Below are 16,251 nucleotides of genomic sequence, written 5' to 3'. Positions count from 1 at the left end.
CTGCATTGAAACGAAATGAATAGTAATAAGTCACTAAGCTCTCTGTCCTGTTTCATAAAATAAAAAATTATAAAAATGAGCACAGGCACGGGGAGGCCATCACATTAACTTTTACAGCACTCAGGGAGCCGTAACCGCCTGTTCTCATAAAATAAAATCCTAAAAAACCTGCCAGAGGAGACCTGCTTCAGCATCATGCAGGGAGGCAGGCGGGTGGGAGGCAGGAGAGGAGGGGATGGGGTCACCCCAGGGCCCGCCCTGACCCCTGCCAGTCCCACCAAGTCCCCAAGAAGGCCCAGAGAAGGCACCCCAACCCCTCCAAAGCTCAGCACCAAGAGCTCTGGTCTCGCAACCCCTCCGCGCCCCTGCCGTCACCTGCAGGCTGAACTTCCTGCTCTGATTTCTTTCCTCTCTCTTCAAATCCCACCTCGCGTGCTCTCAGCGGCTCCCGCGGGCGCAGGGGAGTCTGTTCTCAGAGCACACAGCCGTCTGTGGCGAGGGCGGAGGCCAGGCTCCAGTACAAAGGCGCTGAGAGAAGCAGGCAATGCCGCAGAGCGCCGCCAGGCCAGGCAAGAGCCCCTGGGGAGGGGTATGCGACCTCACGCTGAACGGGGGCCAAGGCTGGTGGAACAAGCCCCCAGCGGGCCGAGAGCCCTGGTGGACCCACCCCAGGCTCCAAGGTGGGAAAAGCTGGACACAGAGCCCTACACAAGTGGATGGGTCCCGTGGCTCAGGAGCAGAAGACAAACCAGCCATTAAAAACGGACACGGGCCATGAGCACGAAAGACACAGGGGACAGGAAGAGCCTCCAGCATCTGTGCCTAAGTGTCCAACGCCCCTGGTGACCAGGAGACTGCAGGTTAAAGCACCAGAGAGCCACACACGTTGAGAGCACGCCGTGATGAGAACCCAGGAAGGCCTGCGAGAAGGAAGCACACCCCTGCCCAGACCCCTCGACACGCTCCCATCACCCGTCAGCACTGTTGAGAGACCCCCCACGGCTGAGAACCGCCAGGAGCTACTGGGCTCCCAGGAGTCAGGCCTGCAGAGAGAAAGTCCCAGGTGAGCCTGGAAGCTTCTGCTGTGTGGGTGAAGTAGGCTCAGTGAGGGGCGGTGCCATGTGGAGGGAGCCGGGGCAGCCCAGAGGGGCCTCCACAGACCAGAGCGGCAGCAAATGGACGGTTAGAACGGAGCAAACGGTAACAGCTCACAGTCTGTCAAGTGAGGACCTCGAGTGCACGCGAGGAGGACATACAGGGTGGTGGGGAGGAGGGGCGGCAGCTCCCTGCAGGACCCCCGGGGCAGGAGGCCCAGCAGGGACAGGCCGCTCACACGGCCGGGCACAACCAACACCCCGAGGGACCTATAGGGCTCCTGCCGAAGGGCGAGCTGCGTCTCCTCGTGCATGGTGTTGTCTCTGGAGCCCTGGTCAAGGGCGCCCAGGCTCACGTCCCCACAGAGGAGCAGAGGGGACGGCGCAGCAGATGGAGCGGGGTGCACAGAATCGGGGTGCCCAGGCAAAGAACACACTGTGGTTCCACGCACCATTATTGCAACTCTTCTGTGCCTCTGTGTAGGTGAGAATAAAGTTATCCAAAACACCACGTGCTAGAAACCGACTAGGAAAGGGACCAAGTGAGACCAGGAGCCCACGGCAACTGCCGCCGCCCTGCCCTGCCCACTGGCCCAGCCCCTCCCTGCCTCCTGACACACCCCTCTCCCCGGCAGCCCCTGGCTCACAGCTCCCCTGGGGTGGACGGGGAGTCAGCCACAACAGGGTACTGTCCCCAACATGCTGACATAAAGCGGCCACTCAGAGCACAAGCCACAGAGCAGGGCTGCAGCCCGACAGTGAGTCTCAGAGCTGTGCCTGGCCCCCTCCACTCAGCAGAGGCAGGCCTGGCAGAGACCTCGGTGGCAGTCACGCCCGGGGGGGCCCGGGGGGGCCCAACACAGTCTGTCCGCCACTGGGCCACAGCTTCCAGACAAGCAGGGGCCTGACACAGGGCAGGCCTCCACGAGCACCTGGGGACTGAGTGGACGAGAGAAAGACACGGATTGGCTCTTCTTCCAGAGACCCAGGGGAGGCAAGGTATCACCAGAGCCACCTGCCTGGGGACTGGACCCTGTGCCTGCTCTGCTTGGCCAGGCCTGAGCTGCGGCACTGACGATCCAGGAGAGAAAACGCTCAGCCAAGGGTCACGTGCAAACACCCGCGATCTCCGGCCCAAGTGGAAGGCCTGTCTCCAGAGGGAGCAGCCTGAGGGGGCCGCGGCAGGCCCTGAAGAGTGTGGGGGCCCCTCCTGTCCCACTCAAACGCCCTGAGGAAGTGCTCTTACCTGGCGTCTCACACACCAGGTGAGGGGGCAGAGCATGCCTCTGACATGGAACCAGGACCGCCTCGACGGCCCGCTGCCCACGGAGCCAGCAGCCCCGCCCCCGCCCCATCATTCTCCTGCGTGAAACGGACATGTGCCTTTGTAGCAGGACCAGTTCACACTGCATTCCACCCCCACGGCCCCTTCAGAGCCCCTTCGGGAGCTGCCTGAGTGGCGCCCTGCCCAGGGCCCTCCTCCGCTGTCCGAAAGGCCGCTCACTGGCAGCAGGGCAGCCAGAGGCACAGCTGGGTGGAGCCAGGCTCTGCCCCAGGGCAGGCGGGCACCCCCAGGACCACAGCACAAGGCACCCCGTGTGTGACCCAGGGCTGCACACAGTAGTCTCCTGGGGAGGGGGCCACCTGGAGGAGAGCTGCAGCCCCCGCAGGTGCAGCAGCAGGCCGATCCCACCCCCAGCACCTCCCGCGGCCACTGCCCTCTGAGCAGACACCCGGGGCTACATCCCTGCCCTGGGAAGAGTCCCCGCCATGTGGCCCTCACCGACCCCACGGCCCCTGCCCAGAGAAGCCTTCTCTGGGCCCACGACCTCCGTCAGCCTGGATGAGTCTCAGTGCTTCCTGGCACTCGCCCCACGGTAGCGTCCGCTTCACTCTCTGTTGACTTCTGACCAGAGAACTTGCCCGGCACAGGACAGCTGCCTGTGGGTACCCTCGGTGGGAGGGTCCCTGCTGCCCAGCCCAGGGCACCCTGTGAACCCCACCGGGGCTGAGCTGGGAGGGCCTCTGCGCACCCCCAGGATGGCCCCCTGGAGTCGGGGTAGGGCTCGGGGCGGGGGGGGGGCACTGCTCCCCCAGGGGTGCCCCCTGACCTCCTCCAAGTGCCACATACCCTTCAGGGCAGGGTCGGGGGCTGGGGGGGCCCTAGTCTCACTGCCCTCAGAGGACACCCCTGCTCTGACTCAAGGCTGCGTCCCCCCCAAACTCCCATGTTGAAGCCCTAGCCCCAGTGTGACACTGTTTGGAGACGGGGCGTTTGGGGGGTGATGAGGGTGAGATGGGGCTTCCCTGGCGGCTCAGACAGTAAAGCCTGAAATGCGGGAGACCTGGGTCGATCCCTGGGTTGGGAAGATCCCCTGGAGGAGGGTGCAGCGACCCACTCCAGTGTTCTTGCCTGGAGCATCTCGAGGACAGAGGAGCCTGGTGGGCTACAGCCATGGGGTCGGAGTCAGCCATGACTGAGGCGACCTAGCACACACGCACGCACGAGAGTGAGGCGAGGTCATCAGGGCAGGCCCGTGACAGGATTAGTGTCCTTGTGAGGCCTGAGCTCCTGTCTCCCTCACAGGCGAGGACACAGCAGGCAGGCGGCCGTGTGCCACAGGAGGAGGGGTGGCCCTGGCCGGCTCCCTGACCTCAGACGTCCAGCTCCAGACCGAGCAGTAAACATCTGTGTGAGCCGCCCTGCATGCAGCGTTTGCTTGCAGCAGCCCGGGCCACCCAGCACCCTGGTAAAGCAGGTCGGGGGAGGCTGGGTGGGGCGAGGGGGCCACCTGAAGGGCGGGTGAGGGGACTGTGGCTCCCCATCCTCACGACGACGAGTGTCACTTTGGAGAAGCGCGTTAGAGCCTTCAAAGTCACAGCCCAAACCTCGTCAACCATCTGAGATTACTTAAGATTTACGGCACAGACACAAAAATAAAATAAAAGAGCGCAGCACGGCGGGCGGCAGGCCCGGTGACAGCACCATTTGTAGTCGGGCCAGCGCGGCCTGCAGACGCGGCTGCTTAAGCACAGCGGCTTCTGTTTATTCCGCACTTTCCCATCAGATGAATTCGGAGAGAAAACAAGTGACAGGCCGTTTGGGGACATAAGTCACACCCGAGCTTCAGTTCAGACTCATGAACTTGCTGGAAGCCAGCGAGGGCATGGCAAATCCACACATCTTAGAATACAAAAATTAAGCCCTCTCTCAGCGTGAACCTCAGCTCCAGGGCGCACTCCGTGAGCCCCTCTGGAGCGAGCACCAGCCTGGGCCCGCAGGGCCTGTCGCCATGGCCCCCACGTGGGGCGTCTGCCGGCCTAGACAGCAGCACAGAATAGCGCCGAGGGTAACTCGGGCCGGCGTTGTTCCCAGGAGGGGCAGACGCCACTGTGTCCCGCCTGCTCAGGCCTCCGCACACTCTCCTGACCAGGGCAGCCAGGGGCTTTCTATGGGATGACGGACACATGTCTACGGAGCCTGGTGGGCGGTGTCTGGGTCGGGGGAGAGTGTGTCCAGGGGCTTCCCACCTTCCATCTGCCCCAATGGGATGAGGGCTGACCGGCAGACGGACCTGATGGGCTAACGGCCCTACTTCCAGCGGACTTTCCTCTCGGGTGTTTCTGGAGTCAGAGCCTCACCACAGCAGCACCAGAACCTCCTCCACCTCCAGAGCAGACAACGGGGCTGGGCAGGGACCCCAGCCTCCTGCTGCGAATGTGGGCTACCAAGTGGGCCTCAGCCCCCAACACGTGAGGCCAAAACTGACCGGGGGCTCAGAGTAGGCAGGTTTCCATCTAAATCAGGGGGCAAAATACAAAGCCACCTCGTGAGGCAGACGTGCGCCCTGGCGCACGGGACAGCGCTAACAGTGTGGCCACGCTGGCACGTGGGTCAGGCCACAGTGAGGCTCACGGGCCTCTGGGGGGCAGAAGCCAAGGATCCTGCCATCTCTGTCACTTCCCGGACACCAGAAGCCAGGCCTGGGAACACCCATCCTGCTGGCTCCCGCAGGGCAGGGGTCGGGCAGAGGGGCTGCTGCCCCCCAAGGATGAGCGGGTGGGGTGAGAGCAGGCTGCAGCGTTTGGAGGCCATGTGCCCTCCTGAGACCTCAGGATGGCAGGGCCTGCCAGCCAGCCCACCACTGGTGTCCTCTCTCCCTGGGGCACCAATCAGGAGCCCAAGAAAAGCCCTTGGTCCCTGGGCTCAGCCTGGCACCTGGTGGACAGCCGTGCTTTGTGGTCACTCAGCAGCCAGGAGCCCATCCTGGCCTCAGCCCAGTCGCCAGCACAACTCTTCCTTCTGCCAGGGAGAGCTGGGGAAGCTGCCGCTGCGGGACAGAGGTCAAGGTCAAGGCCAGCGGGACAGAGGTCAGGGTCAAGGCCAGCGGGCCCTGGGGCCTCTACACCGCCTGCCAGCCACACAGAGGCAGCCCCAACGCTGAGGGACAGAAGGAGCAGCGTGGGCAGGCATCAAGGTAGCCGCCGGCTCCGCGGACAGGCTCATCCTGCTGCCTTGACAAGCTGAGCCGGGCGTGAGCAGCTGACGTCGGGCCGGGCAGTGGCAGGCCGCAACTCTGCCGAGGAGGAGGCCCCGCCAGGGCACAGGTGACCTTGGGCACAAGAACCCACCCACTGGCAGCCACACTTCCCGGGCCTCCCGGCCACTCAGCTCCCCCACCCCCAGACCACATTCGGGGGCCTCCCAGGCACCTGGCGAGGGTCAGACAGGCCTTCAGGGAGGCAGCCCCCGAGCAGGCTCCACACCGGCCCTCAGCTAACACGTGCCTTGGCCGCACCTCCGCACTGGGCTGCTGAGAGCTAGAGCAGCTGCAGCCACCGAGCATGGCCAGGGCTGCGGGGCTGGCAACGCAGGCACCTGGCAGGGCTCCTGGGCGGCGACCCAGCCTCCACACCAGGCCCCCAGCCTCCCCACCGGGCCTGGACCACTGTCACAGGGACACGGAGCTTGAGGCAGGCAGCGGCCGAGAGGGGCTGGCGGCCAGGCTGGGTGGGCCTGTCCCAGCAGCCTTGCTGTGCACCCAACCCAAGTGTGGACGCCACCACCTGCCCATGCAGCAGCCCCGCCGGTCCCGAGCTGAAGGGGAGGCACAGCCCAGGCCCTGCTGCTGACCGGGCCATCCTCCGCTTGAGGGGCTGGACACTTAGCTGAAACCAAGGCGGCAGCTGCCTCGGGGGCGCACCTAGCCACCTCCCCACTCAGGACCTCTGCCCCTTAAGCCTGGCGCTCATTTCTGATCAGTGACCTCATCACAGCCTGGCACACTCAGCACTCAATACTGGCCCAGCTGGATCCACACCTGGGCTCCGGTGGCCCCAGGAGCCAGGAGGAGAGGCCCGTTGGCGCCTCCTGACAAAGGTCACGCAGCCCCAGCAGAGGCGGGGCCAGGCCTGGGCTGCCGAGGCAGCCGGACGCCGACTGCAGGAGGGGGAGGCAGGAGCAGGAATCAATAAATCTGAACCTCATTCATGATGATCTGGGGCTCTTATTAAGTAAATTAATTTAAGTTAATTTAGCTCGATCATGACTCCCGATCACAGTGATTTAGTGAGGGGGAAATTGCATTAGGAAAGGCCATGCTCACCAGATAGGAGAACGGAAGAAAATTAGACCCACTTAGCACTGTGAATTAATATGGAAATAGCAGGTGTAAATTTAACCTTATCGAGAGAGTGAAAATTATCTTCATAAATTTGTAGAAATAGCCCCCAAGATGCTTATAAATCTATTTAAAACAAAAATATTACAAAAAGTGCAGTAAAATTAATTTAAAATATACTTCCAGCTATCGCCTCCAGAAAAGTCAGCAGCAGGGCCAAGTTTCGTGTGGCCTAGCGGGAGGGAGGAGGGTGGTGGGCACTGCTGACCGCCTGGGCAGGCTGACCTCCTGGCACACCTACCACGGGCCAGCAGGTCCCCAGCTCCTCTCCCACGGCCGCTCAGCTTGCACACGCCCTCAGCCAGAGGCCGCCCGGAGCCAGGCCATAGCCCTCGAGAGCAGGAGGCCCCTGGGGCTGGCAGGTGGAGCGGGCTGCAGCCTCGCCTCCCGCCCCTGACGATCGCCATAGGACAGAGAGCTGGCCCAGCCTCTCTCACTAGAAGCTTCTCCCTGAGGGACACCCAGTGTGGTGTGGCCTCAACGGTCCGGGCCGTAGCTGCTCCCAGAGCAGCTCCAGCGGCTTGCTGATAACAGGACAGGGAGCGTGAGTCTGCACAAGTGTGTGGCACACATGGGTTGGCTACATGACTTGTGCAGAAATTGCTGGGTAAAAAAATTAGCGCATTCCCCTGTCAACAACTACAGACCAAGCACTTGCGGTGGTGCGCTCGGGCCCTGAGGCCCTCCGGCCTGCCCCGCCCTCTGGAGCCCACCAGGCGCAGGCCTCTTACCTGGACAGGGAGAGCCGCCGCGCCCGCCAGGAGGGCGGGGCTGGGGGGCCGGGGGTGGTGCTAAGAGGCGAGGTCGGAGTCTTCTTGACGATGCGGTAGCGCGTCCTGATCACTTTGCTGGTGGGAGGGGGCCGCTGGCCATGCAGGCTGGAGGCTGCAGGGAGACCCAGACACAGGGGTCAGGGGAGGCGGGGGAGCTGCCCGCTGCTCCATCAGCCCTGCCCACATCCGCCCCGCTCTGGGGAGCCCAGCAGCTCCTGCAGCCAGAGCCGGCGGCAGGGCAGGCCCAACTCCCGTGGACACTGAGGAGGGGCCGCAGGTGGGCCGCGGAGGCTGGGGTACAAGGCGCTCACCTCCCTCTCTGGCCACCCTCACCCGCCCCCTGCATCCACGCAGATTTATGTCCTTAATCACTTCCGTTTCTATAACGTTTTGCAGAGTGATATACACCATAGCTTTCCTCCTTGCTGAAGGTTTCATGCAATTAACAGGGATCTGTTTTGTCCCAGTTCCCTCAACTTGATAGCCAGCAATTTCTCCATGGCTTCAAGGAACGCATCTAATTGCCCGCCTTTCGTAACGCATAGCTCTAACTGCCCAGATAATTAAAGCTAACACAGCGCTCCCACCCCTCGTGGCCCAGCTAGCACCCAGGCCCTCAGGCCAGGCTGCTCAGGCCCAGGCTCCCAAGGGCGCCTCTCCTGGGGCCCACTTCCACATGCCTGCCCGCAGCCCAGGGCTCTGCCTAGAAGGGGGCCACAACCACCACCCCTGCAGCGGGCAGCTTCTGGGCAGCACAGCCAGGGGGGATGGACACATGGGGGGTGGCCAGGAAAATGCACTGGTCTCATCACCAGAAATCCGGCACAAGGAAGGGCAAGGATCAGCTACCCCTCAGCTGAAGGCTGCCTGGGCCCGGCATGGCCCAGGAGAGGGGGCGGCCCCACAGGGCCCCACGTGCCTTGCTGCTTTACGCCAGTCCCGGCGGTGCCCAGCCACCCCACTGTCCAGCGGCACAAACCAGTGCGTCCTGACCCGAACCTGCTCCCCTGGGCCAAGGACACATCTTCCCAGCACCTGCAAACCCCACAGGAAGCAGTTACTGCTCTGAAAATGGTGACGGTAACACTACCTAAAAACCATCTCTCAGAACTGGGAACACAACAGCCCACCAAGCCACAGCCAGGCCCTCCCCTGTCAGCAATCAGCACCTCGGCCTGGACCTCCTCTCCAGGCCCACCCGGCCCGGCAGGTGGTGGGGTGAGGGCTTGCCCGGGGGCAGTCAGGACCAGCCCACCCAGCGAAGTGACCGCACCTGCATGGCCACTGGAACGGGCACTGTGCCTCCCTGTCCAGATGCTGGAAGGGCCCCGCCTTCCCACGTGAGACGGCCAGGACGCGGCTCGGACGGATTCCAGGCCCTCCTAGCAGCCTCCACAACAGAGGAAAGTGCAGGTTCCAAGCACCCAGCCGGGTCAGGTTAGGTGTGGGCCCCAAGGCCCAGGGAATACTGAGAGCGGGGGACGCCTCTGCTCCCCGGACTGATGGCAGGGACCCACAACCACTGCCCACCAAGGGGGTCCACAGAAGTCGGGGCAAGGCTGGGCCAGCACCCCACCCGACCTGTCTCCATCTGTCTGTCTCCTCGCAAGGGCGGAAGCTCAGGAGGGTTCACAAGAGAACGAGGGGAGCTCAGCAAAAGTACAGGCTCACCTGGGGGCCCGGTCCTGGAAAGTGACCGAGCGGGCGGGTCTGCAGCCTCGGGCAGCCCCACACCACACACAGCCCAGCATAACCTGGGCATCAATAAATAAATGTTTGTTGAATTGAATTTTCAAGGTCTTACAAGCAAGGAGAGACCAACGAAAATCAATAATAGCTTGTTCCAACTATGAGCTCAGGAACGTGAGAATTCCTCTAAGTTATCACCAAGCCCCACGCTGACCTCATGGCCTCCAAACCCACCCCAGCTCCCTGCTTACAGAGACTCTGCACCTGGACAGACCCCTGCCTGTCCCCTCCAGCGGGGCCGCCCACTCTCTGCCCCATTCTGACCCCTACAGCAGCCACCACCCACCAGCCGGGGCTGTGACACACACCGCAGAACCCAGGGGTGCCCTGCTCTGTGGCCCGGGGCATGGCTGTGTGGGGTGGGAAGGGGCACTGGGCAGTGAGCAGGCCCCCGCCCCAGCCTGGCTGCTTCCATCCCATGCTCCGCCCCCTCACCCAGATGCACGCCCCCTTCTCCCATCCCCTCCCTGCTCCACCAGGCGCCACCTCCTTCAGGAAGCCCCCAGTCCCCAAAGCCCAAGGGACTGGACTCCACATTCTGCAAAGTGCCTCTTGAGACACAGCCTCTGGGCCTGGCCCTAACTCCCCCCTACAAAGAGCACTGATATTCACATCTCTTCACAATGCAGCCCTACTGTGAGAGCAACTTCATCATCAATTTACTGCATTTTCCTTATTGGTGCCCCGTTACCACTTCCAAAAATACACAAACTAATAAAGTAGACCCTCCCTCTTAGACTCATTGTCACTCTCCAGACATCTTCCCTGTCACACCTCCGCCCTCCAGATCTAAGAGGCAGGGGGAGAGTGAGCACAGAGCACAGCCTGGCCCTGCAGACCCTTCCGCTCTCCCATGGGCAGCACAGGACCCCCACAGTGTGCTGCGGCCCCCTGCCTGGCCTTGAAGATCCCCCTGCTCTTCCACAGGCAGCATGCCCCGCCCCCACAGTGTGCTGTGGCCCCTGGCCTGGCCCTGCAGATCCTCCTGCTCTTCCATGGCAGCACAGGACCCCCACAGTGTGCTGCGGCCCCCTGCCTGGCCTTGAAGATCCCCCTGCTCTTCCACAGGCAGCATGCCCCGCCTCCACAGTGTGCTGCGGCCCCTGCCTGGCACTGCAGATCCTCCCGCTCTCCCATGGGCAGCATGGGACCCCCACAGTGTGCTGCGGCCCCCTGCCTGGCCTTGAAGATCCCCCTGCTCTTCCACAGGCAGCATGCCCCGCCTCCACAGTGTGCTGCGGCCCCTGCCTGGCCCTGCAGATCCTCCCACTCTCTCACGGGCAGCATGGGCCTAGGGGTGGACGCGCCCCAGAGAGGACCGTCCAGGGCGCCCCTGTCCAGGGCACGAGCTCAGCAAGGTGGACACACAGGTGGCGTGCCACCCTCGTCCTAGGGGTGGTAGGACTGGGGGCTCCTAAGACCGCACACGGCACACGGGGGCCAGAAGCTGGGGTGGGAGGCCCGGTAGCCCTGAAGCCTGTGTGCAGGCGGAGCGGCGGGTGTGGTCTCCAGGAGGCAGCACGCTCCTCACGCAGGCAGGGCCGCCTGAGCCCAGCCCAGCACAGCCCTGCCAAGCAGCAGGCTCTCCCCTTCCTCCTGGCTGGCTGAGGTCTGTGTAGATAATCATGTTATTTAGATACGATGTTGGTTTAATTCCCTTCATTACAGACTCCCAGGGCTGTAATTTTTTTCTCCGCATGATGTATTCCCCGTGGCACATTTCACTCAAATCAAACCCTTCGCGCCTTTATTGCCAACGACGCCCGGGCGCCGCGTTATCAGGCCCACACACACAGCCCTCTCCGCCCCGCTGTGCAGAGGTCACTTCTAATGACTAATCGATCTCATTAGCTTCCCTAATTAAAAACTTTACTACCGCAGTGGAAGACAAACTACAAAAAAACTGCTGGCATCATATCTGAATGGGTATGAGCCCATCCATCAGCTGGGCTCTGGCCCTGCGCGCCCAGCTCGCGGCTGGGGTGGCGGGGGATTGCTGCCAGGGAGGCCAGCCGCGGGGCCCGGCCGTCTGGGAGCGGGGGAGCACCAGCCCTCACGGTGGCCGTCCGGCAGCACCGTCTGCAGCAGCCCGGCCTCTGGCTGACCCCGGCCCCCACCCCACCTCAACGAGCACCACAGACAGCAGAGCCACTGGACGGAGGGCAGGCCCTCGCTCTGTCGCTGCGGACTAGGGTTGAGAGGGAGTTCAGGTTTTTATGGAACTTCAAAGGGCGAGAACTAGGAGGAAACGAGCTGATTTCACGACTGTTTAACGACTGAAGAGGAGCTGGAACCGGAGCTCCTCTGAGTAGAGGCTGCCTGGGGCTGCTGACGGGAGCAGGAGGCGACGGGAGGAGCCCCCGACAGCCCACTGGCCAGTCAGCTCCGGACATCCCGACGAGGCAGGGTGGGCGCCGTCAGGAAAGGCGGGGCGGGGGCGGCAAGGCTGATCTGGGACCTTGAGGAGCGTGGCCTAGAGGCCTGTCCCCAGACTCGCCCTGACTGGGCCGCGGACCCCGTGGCCCATCGTGCACAAGCTTCCAGGTCCACACGGGCACTGGGGCCTCTGGAGTGGGCAGACTGAGCAACAGGCCGAGGAGGAGACCCGAGACAGCAGACAATCACGCTGGGCTTCCCATGCGCTCCAAGGGTGCCACCCCGCCCCTGAGGCCAGCAGAGCGAGGGGACAGCTCAGCGCCACCGGGGAAGGCCGAGCCCGGGAGCACGGCTGCCTCCAGCCCTCCCGCCCGGCGGGGTGCAGAACAGGACAGCTGGGCCACAGCCACCGCCTGGCGGCCAGCCGGGGGATTCGCCAGAACCAGACGCACGAGGCGCCTGGGCAGGGCACAGCCTGAGGACCGAGAACTCCATCCGCCTGTCAGGCACCCCAGAAACCAAGCTCTGCTCCTGAAGGGGGCCCCAGGCCCCACCAGCGAACAGAGTGGGTGGGGTCAGTCGAGCGCCTGGCCTCCCAGGGTCTTGCAGCGTGGCCGCTGGGAAGCGAGCGGGCGGGCTGTGGGGTGAGCCTCCTGCCAGCCTGGGTGTCCCGTGCCAAGTCCTGTGACTCAAAGCCCCCCCGTCACCGAACCTGCTCTTCCTCAGCAGCTGCCCCGACACTTCCTCACACCCCCAACTCCGCGTTAAGACAGACGAGAGGCCACGTCACAGCTCAGGCTTTCAGGAGCCCCGGGAGCTGTCCTCCGCTACCAGTAATGTGGGTCCCACTGGCTGGTCGCCTAACCAGCAGCCTGCACTGCACCCCGCTCCCCAAGGCTGCTTAAGGCCCCCACATCGGGGGATGTCTCCACCTGACTGGGGCCGCGGGCAGCAACAGCCGAAGCAGCTTCTGAGCACCCAAACCCACTCCTCCTGGGTTCTGAGATCTGAAAGAAAGAGTTTTCAAGCCCACAGTTCCCAAGAGGGATCCCCTATGATGCCTCTTCCTAGGGTGCCCCCCAGACCACCCCCAGCCTCCACGAGAATAGGCCCCTCCAGCTAACTGCCTGCTTAGGAATCACAAGGCAGGGAGCTCAGGGAGTGCGCCCACAATGACACCGCTGGCCAGGGGGCTCTAGACAGAGGGGATGGCATGGCCATGGCCCCTGGGACAGTGGGAAGCAGGGAGGGCTGCAGGCAGGCAGAGAGTTGGGCCCGCCCTGTGCTGCCTCAAGGCTGGTGGAAGGCTCACACCTAGTCAGCAGAAAAGAGGCCGCCAGACTGCCAACGACGGGCCTGTCGTCTCTGTACACCACCTTGTCTGAACATCAGCCTGTCTGAGCTGTTCTGTTGGTGACGCCTATGGTCCTGGAGACGGTGAAACCACAACAGCATCAGGAGGACTGAGGAGGGGCGCACAGTCCCCAAGGGCCACCAGGAGAAGCTCCACCGCCTGCAGGAAGCAGGGGGACGGCTGCGTGCCCAGAAGTGCTCCCAGAGGGGTGCTCCCAGCAGATGCCAGGGGCAGGGCAGCTCCCACACTGGCCCCACGCACCCTGCGGAAGGGCTGGGACCTAAAGCAGAGCTGGCGAGATGCTGCCTGCAGAGGCGGACGGAAGCAGGCGTCATGGCAGGAGGCTGGGCCCCTCACCCCGCCCAGACAGCAGTTCTCAGGGGAAGACCCAGGGAAGGCTGGCCCTGGCCAGCTCAGGGGGTGCCTTGTCAAGAGAAGTGCGGACCCTCTTCCCTCCACCCCCTCCACAGAGGATCCACAGTGCCCACCGTGCAGCAGAGCCGCCAGGTACGTCAGCCCTAAGGACGAGGGAAGGAAAGGGAAGGAAAATGACCGGCCCATTGCCCCGCAGGAAGGGACCCAGGCTGGGCCCGTCTGGCACCAGGCCCAGGGGCCTCTGCGTAGGAGTCTCTCAGGATGGACAAAAGAGGAGCTCAACTCTCTGACATCAGCCTAGAAGACACACAGCTCCAACCCATAAAGACAGCCAGAAACACACTGCAACCTGCCCCTGCACCACACCTCCCCGGCACCCCAGATCTCCACCTCGCCCTGCAGGCTCCCTGCGCCCCCAGACCTGTGTCTCACTCCTCCCCGGGAAAGCGCTCACGTGGCGCCACCCTGGGCCCACTGCACTCAGTGCCCTGCAGGCAGCGGCCGCAGCCGGTCCCAGCCCAGAACCTGCAGGTGCAGGGTGTGTGTGGTGACCGGGCCTGGCCCTCCTGCGCCCACCACAGGACAGGCAAGGCCTCAAGACAAACCGCGACGGCGAGGGCCTTCTCCTGGAGGAGGCAGACGCCCCGCCCCCGCGCTCGCTCAGTGGGAGCTGCCAGGGACCGCAGCCCCCCGCGCTCTAACAAGCTTCAAACGAGGGATGACGGGGATCGCAAAGTATGAATTTTTATGAGTCTAATAAATCACTCCACTTTTCCTGTGCCTGATGGCTGCCGGCACTTCAAACGGACAAGCCCTGCCACAGTCAGCGGCTTGGCCGCGTCCCCACAGGCGGCCACACTGGGGCGGGGCGGGAGGTGGGGACGGGGCCGCCGAGGCCCCTCCTGGCTCCCATGGCACCCAGCTCTGCCCCCAGGGCCAGCCCTCCTGCAGGCCCCAGGAACGGCTCGGGCAGCCTGCGGAGAGGCTTTGCCAGACTCTGACATGCAGAGGACCCACCCCTGCCTTCCAGACCAGAGTCTGCACAGGGGACCCTGGGGAGAGGGGTGGATGCGTGGACACGTGGTCGCTCACACACGCGCTTGCTCACACGCAGGCACAGGGGGCCCTGGGGAGAGGGGTGGACGCGTGGACATGTGCTCGCTCACACACGTGCTCACTCACACGCAGGCCGCGGGCACACGTCAGCAAGGGGGAGGGACGCCTGCCTGTGAGAGGGGAGAGGCGGGCCTGGGTCTTGCCCTGAGAGGCTTCCTGTCTTCTGCTCCAGGGACCAGCCTTGGTGAACAACTACCATCACCAAGTCACAGCGACAGCATGACTGGGCCGCACGTCACCTGGCGGCTGTCGGCACCAGAGGAGCGTGGGCAGCGGGGAGGTGACAGACAGCCCTGTCGCCGCCCGGCCCTGCGCGCCGCCGTCTCACGTTACCTGGTGTTTAATGACGACACCGTCAGCCAGAGACGCACAGCGCCAGGACTGTCAGGGCCCTATTAGAGGGAAGATTGAGACCCTACTCTTCTCAAACTCACTCAAGCAACACAAGCCGCCAGTTCCTGTAATTATCGTGCACGAGCCATCGATCGCACGATGACACCGCCCCATCTGTGTGAAATGGGGGTAGTCTGCTCCCTGACAGTCGCTGTACATTACAGGTGGTGGGTCTCCCACCCCTTTAGGTGTCACTCTAAAGGATGGAGGAGGGGAAGGGAGCACCTCCTAGCCCCCGCCCCACCTGCAGGCCCTGGGCACAGGGGACAGGGAGCCCGAGTACATCCCAGGGAGGCGTGCCCCAGAAGGCGGAAGAGACAGCATGGCGTGTGGCTGGGGATCCGGGGCAGGGGCAAACTCAGGGAGCAGGGCCCACAGGTGCAAGAGACGGCCACACCCCAAAGCCGGGAGCCCCAAGCAAAGGCAGGGAAGGCAGGATCCAGGCCAGGCAGACAGCCCACCCTCCCTCCACTCCCCCAGAGACAGGGCCAGGCCCGAGCGGGCGGAGGGCAGGGTTCAGACATGGCTGGGCTCCCCCCAGTGGAGACCAGGCGGCCCCCGCCCGGGCTGAACCAGGCTGTGCTGGGCTGACACGCCTGCGTGCGGAGGTCCAAGGCCTGACTGCCCAGGGGACCAGGGGCTGGCCAACACCTGGCCCCACACTGGGTCTGTGAGCACATGGTCTCCATCCTCACAGGACGGTGGTCCTTTCTCACGCCTGTGTCCGTCCATTTGGGAGCTTGGCCCAGGCAAGCCAGGAGGACAGGGAGATGGCCTGGGGGGGAATCCGCCCCCTACCAGGCTGAGACCCCAGAAGGCCAGAGCCCTAGGGAGCAACAGGGGCTCCCAGGTCCACCAAAGGAGTGGAGGGGCCTTGTCCACACCCCACTGACAGCACCAGGGCCCCCAACAAGCCAGGTCAGCTGAGGGGACAAAGCCGATCCTGGGAGGTGACGGCCCACCCTACCTTGGCAGTTTCTGCTGAGGTTTCTGGTGGCAGGAAAGTGCCCACCAGTCCCAGGTGGACAGAGGCCCACATTCCAAGCATGAGCGATGGGGGAAGCAGTGCAGAACACGCCTGCCCTCCCCACGGGGCTGGCCCAGACACTAACCGCAGCGCCACGGGACAGGCGCCAATCAATGTGTCCGCCTCCACCCTCCTCACCCTCAAGACCCCATCCTCACCCACGGCGGGGGGGGGGGGGGGGGTGCCCAGCAGACATGGGGTGTGCCCCTAGATATGTGACACACACTGGGCTTCAGTCGTCCCCAGGAACCCCAGTCCCACTACATGACCCAGAGCCGGTGGCCCGCGCAAGGACAGTGCTCCTCCTGGCCAC

At 63.8% G+C, this 16,251-nt stretch overlaps 1 protein-coding gene across 1 annotated transcript in view; it reads right to left on the bottom strand.

Moving 5' to 3' along the window:
• Nucleotides 1-16,251, bottom strand: part of ZC3H3 (zinc finger CCCH-type containing 3) — a 63,628-nt gene that overhangs the window by 30,142 nt on the left and 17,235 nt on the right. The window contains exon 4 of the mRNA XM_019973392.2: nt 7,507-7,660. Coding sequence (XP_019828951.2) covers nt 7,507-7,660 — 154 coding nt within the window. The remainder of the gene's footprint in view (nt 1-7,506; nt 7,661-16,251) is intronic.

Source organism: Bos indicus, chromosome 14, assembly GCF_029378745.1.
Source record: "Bos indicus isolate NIAB-ARS_2022 breed Sahiwal x Tharparkar chromosome 14, NIAB-ARS_B.indTharparkar_mat_pri_1.0, whole genome shotgun sequence".
Classification (NCBI taxonomy): Eukaryota; Metazoa; Chordata; class Mammalia; order Artiodactyla; family Bovidae; genus Bos; species Bos indicus.
Note: the sequence above shows the minus strand (reverse complement) of the source record. Positions and strands in the feature narration are given on the sequence as shown.